Source organism: Aythya ferina, assembly GCF_964211825.1.
Source record: "Aythya ferina genome assembly, chromosome: 11".
In the NCBI taxonomy this organism is placed as follows: domain Eukaryota; kingdom Metazoa; phylum Chordata; class Aves; order Anseriformes; family Anatidae; genus Aythya; species Aythya ferina.
Genome location: NC_140307.1, coordinates 10725583 through 10729645, shown reverse-complemented (window position 1 = coordinate 10729645; position 4063 = coordinate 10725583). Strand labels below are relative to the sequence as shown.

General features: G+C 47.4%; 1 protein-coding gene across 1 annotated transcript; it reads right to left on the bottom strand.

The window, feature by feature from the left end:
- Positions 1–2860: 2860 nt before the first annotated feature.
- LOC311442667 (olfactory receptor 5V1-like) lies at positions 2861–3799 on the bottom strand (the record flags this gene model as incomplete). Its single annotated transcript, XM_084532170.1, has 1 exon — positions 2861–3799. The coding sequence occupies one exon, from the start codon at positions 3797–3799 to the stop codon at positions 2861–2863; it is 939 nt and encodes a 312-aa protein (XP_084388296.1).
- Positions 3800–4063: the final 264 nt, after the last annotated feature.

Genomic DNA, 4063 nt, shown 5'->3' with positions numbered 1-4063 from the left:
CGTTTGTATGACGGAAACACACAATCCCGCACCGGCAGGCTAAGACCTCTGTCACAATTGGTCTTAGGAGCCTGGGACACAGATATATCATTTCAGTGTTGGGTGGTATGAGGCAGGAACAAAAGCTGGCAGATGAAAGAAGCAAGCTCTTAACCACCACCAAGGCCTCTGAAGGAAGCAACTATGAGGTGTTTTGATGCTTCATGAGCAAGGAATGTTTCTGTTCCCGTGGGGCTCTGGGATGCAGCATAAAAGACCATGCTGCTGCAGGCTCTGCATCCACTTCTCTTCTCTCTCCCTTTCCTTGAGGAACGAGGTAAGCCTGCGCTCGCTCCAGCTCTCCCTGAGGGCCCCATTGCTGTCACACTGGCGACTCCGTTTGGTACTTGGGCTGCCTCAGATTGGCACTGCAATACAGATGGTTCGGGCCTGTGACTTCTTTCCCTTTTGAAGGGGTGGATTTGGAGAGCTGGGGACTGTGGGGACCTCTCTAGCAGGGTTAGATTGATGGGGCTCAGCTGCAGGGATGTCTCTCTGCAAGAATTAAGTGCCTGAAAAGAGATGGACTCTTACCAAATAAGCCGGTGCTTCCTGCCCAATCTTCAGTGCAGCCACTTCTGTTTTGGAGATGACAAAGGCTGACCTTGGGGTGTGTGTTCCCTCCCTGCTACTCTGTGTTTCAGCTTCGCCTCCCTCGACGAGAGATGTCTTGCTTCAGACCCTGTGTCCCGTCCCCCTGCGGTGCCTCTGGCCCAACCCCACTTGCCAGCAGCTGCAGTGAGCCATGTGTCGCCCGGTGTGCTGACTCGACGGTGTTCATTGAGGCCTCCCCGGTCGTGGTGACCCTGCCGGGCCCCATCCTCACCTCCTTCCCTCAGAGCACCGCCGTGGGATCCTCTCTGTCAGCTGCTGTTGGCAGCTCCCTCAGCACTGGGGGGGTTCCCATCTCTTCTGGGGGCTCCCTTGGTCTGGGGGGGTCAGGGCTGTGTCTGCCTTCCCCACTCTGCCGCTTCAACTGCTGAAGCGCGTGGATCATCCCATTTGGGGCAGACATCCCTGAGATGGATGGGCCGTTCTCTCTGCCTCCCTGAACCCTGCAAACGATCTTCTTGGTCTCTGTACTGCTCCACTGCATTTTCTCGTTCTCATTAAAGACCTTGTGCAGCACAGCTGGAGACTCGTGGTGGTCTGTTCTCTTCCTGCCTCCATTAGCTCCTCACTCCTCAAGGAAAGCATTGCACAGTAACCCTCTACTACTGATCTGAGAGTGGTCAAAGATGGCAATGTACCGTTCTTGGATGTTGTGAAGTCTCTGGAGATGACCAAGTTGCCACGGGCCATGGGTTTCAACAGTCTCCTCTACCCGAGCACGTGACAGGTTTCCATAAGCAAGAGACTGCGGGCAGTGGGGCCCAGGGTAGGAGGAGGGGCACTGATACCAGTGCTCTGGGGCTGGTAACACAGGGTAGGCAGGAAGGCAAGAACTTGGAAGATTGGAATAAAAGTCAGAGTAGAGGTCCCACTGAGATTTGAACTCAGATCGCTGGATTCAGAGTCCAGAGTGCTCACCATTACACCATGGGACCTCCTGGACATGTGCTGTGGCCCTGCCCTGAGCAAGGGATGGGGCATAGCACGAGGTTCAACAAAACAAAGAGCTGCCACGATGACACAACACACAACACACCTTCCTATGCGTTGCACAACGTGCAATGCCTTCTTCCTCTCATGGCACTCAGGTGCCCTCTCTCCTCACATCCTAACTCTTTCCACTGGAAACACAGCAGGCAAAACCTGCCCTCTCCCATGCCTGCCAGTCATTCCCCACGCTTGGTGCACTGCCACTGCTATATGGACTTCCCTGACCTCATTCCACAGTAACTAGCATAAACAGGTGCACAACAGAAAGATGGGAACTCTTAGAGAAATGGAGCACGAGCCATTCTGTCAATTTCAGTAAACATAGTTTCAGGAAAGCAGGAGTGCTGGCTGCAGGAAAAGAATGCCCAACATGGCTGTGAAGGAAATATACCATCTGGAATAGGGATAGTTCCACTACGATGTAACTGAAGGTAGAACAAACCTAAAGGAGCAGCTATCTATGCACTGAATTGGTTCTAGATTTCATCTGTCACCTTAGTTTTTTCCCTCTGGAAAGGTCCCAGTAGCAAGAGTAGGAATGCAGTAAAGGCAATATGTGAATAAATGCATGAAGTGAAAAAACAAGTGATCTGCTACTACAGACACAACTGATTTCTACAGTGTAATGGTATTGTGGAAACGGGATGCCTGCTCCTTTAAAGGGTATCAGTTGTAGGACCTGTTCAGTTCAAAAAGGGGTAAAAAAAAAAAAGGAAGCAGAAATAAATAAGAACATACAGACATAAATCTGGCCAACAAATGATATCAGTGATAAGAATCAATGACAAGAACAAACATTGTAGGTCATGCTAATTCATAAAGATTTGTGGAAATGTAGAAATGCTACTTTCAGTGAGATGGTGTGATTGAGGACCTTGTCAAATGCAATATGAAGGAAAAGAGGGAAACGATAAATAAATTATACAGAGAAACAAACTTGAGAGGCAAACATTGCCTGCGGAAGTCTGTGTGACTGTGCTTTGCTACCAGTTACACTTGCAAACAGGAAAGCAACAGCTGTGTTCCTTGCCCTAAGTAGAGACCCCACATCCCAAGGGCACCAGACTGAGCTCCAGAAGCCGGGCTGGAAGGAGTCTTGGGTCCAAAGCTGTGGGAGGTGAAGGCTGCTCTTACCATCTTTTAACATATAGGACAGATTGTTTCCTTATAGCTCCATTTTAAAAAGTGCATTTATTTGGAATGTATAGCTTAAAGGTAGTTACAATGATTGTGAAACTTTAATTTTCCCTAACATTCTGCCCAAAGCTGTTTTCATATCATTATTTTTCAGGCTGTAGATTATGGGATTTAACATGGGAGTTAAAATGCTGTACTGGATGGAAAACAGTTGATCTAGAATGAGTGAAGAACTTGAGCTGGATTTTGTGTACTGGAACAGAGCAGTTGTGTATAGCAAAACCACTATGATGAGGTGGGAGCTGCAAGTGGAGAATGCTTTCTGCCTTCCCTTTGAAGACTGTATCTTCAGGACAGTAGAGATGATATAGATATAGGAGGTGAGGGTGAGCAGGAAGGAGCTTGACCCAAAGATCACCGCAGAAGACAAAAGAACAACTTTATTGAGGGTGGTTCTACAGCATGCTGCAGAGAGGAGAGGAGGCAACTCACAGCTGAAATGCTTAATTTCTGTGTAGTTGCAGAATTGTACATTTAACATTGGCAGTGTGTTTATAATGGAATGTAAGAATCCCATTGCCCATGCACTCCCCACCAGCTGGTTACAGAAAAGTTTGTTCATAGCCTCTTGGTAGTGCAGCGGGTTACAGACAGCAACAAATCGGTCATATGCCATTGCTGAGAGCATGAAAATTTCACTACCAGCTGAAAGAAGGATAAGGGACATCTGTGTAATACAGGCACCAAATCCAATGCTTTTCTGCTTCACTAGGAAATTCACCAGCATCTTAGGAACAGTGGTGGTGGCATAACAGATGTCTATGAAGGCTAAGTGAAAAAGGAAGAAGTACATAGGGCAGTGAAGGTGGGAATCAGTACTTATTACAATCATGATCAACATATTTCCAAAAAGAGTAATAAAATAAATAACAGAAAAGACAAAGAAGAGGAGGCTTTGAAGATGTGGGTCACTTGTAAGTCCCGATAGAACAAACTCACTTGCACTTGTTTGGTTTGCCATTCACAGTATGTGGCCTGTAAGAGCAGAAATAAATAATGACGTCAGCAAGCGGAATCAGGATTAAAGTTACACTAATTGACACTCAGGTAATAAAGAAAGGCAAACAGATAACTCAGTGCAGTTTTGAGTGTTAGCAGCAGTGGGTGGGGTGCAGTCAGTTTCAGTCCTAGCTGAGAAATTTCCAACAGAGGTATGCAGACAGGTTTTGATGTAAGCTGTCCTGCCCACTGAGTCCAACAGGAATTTCCTGCTCAGAGTGCCTTT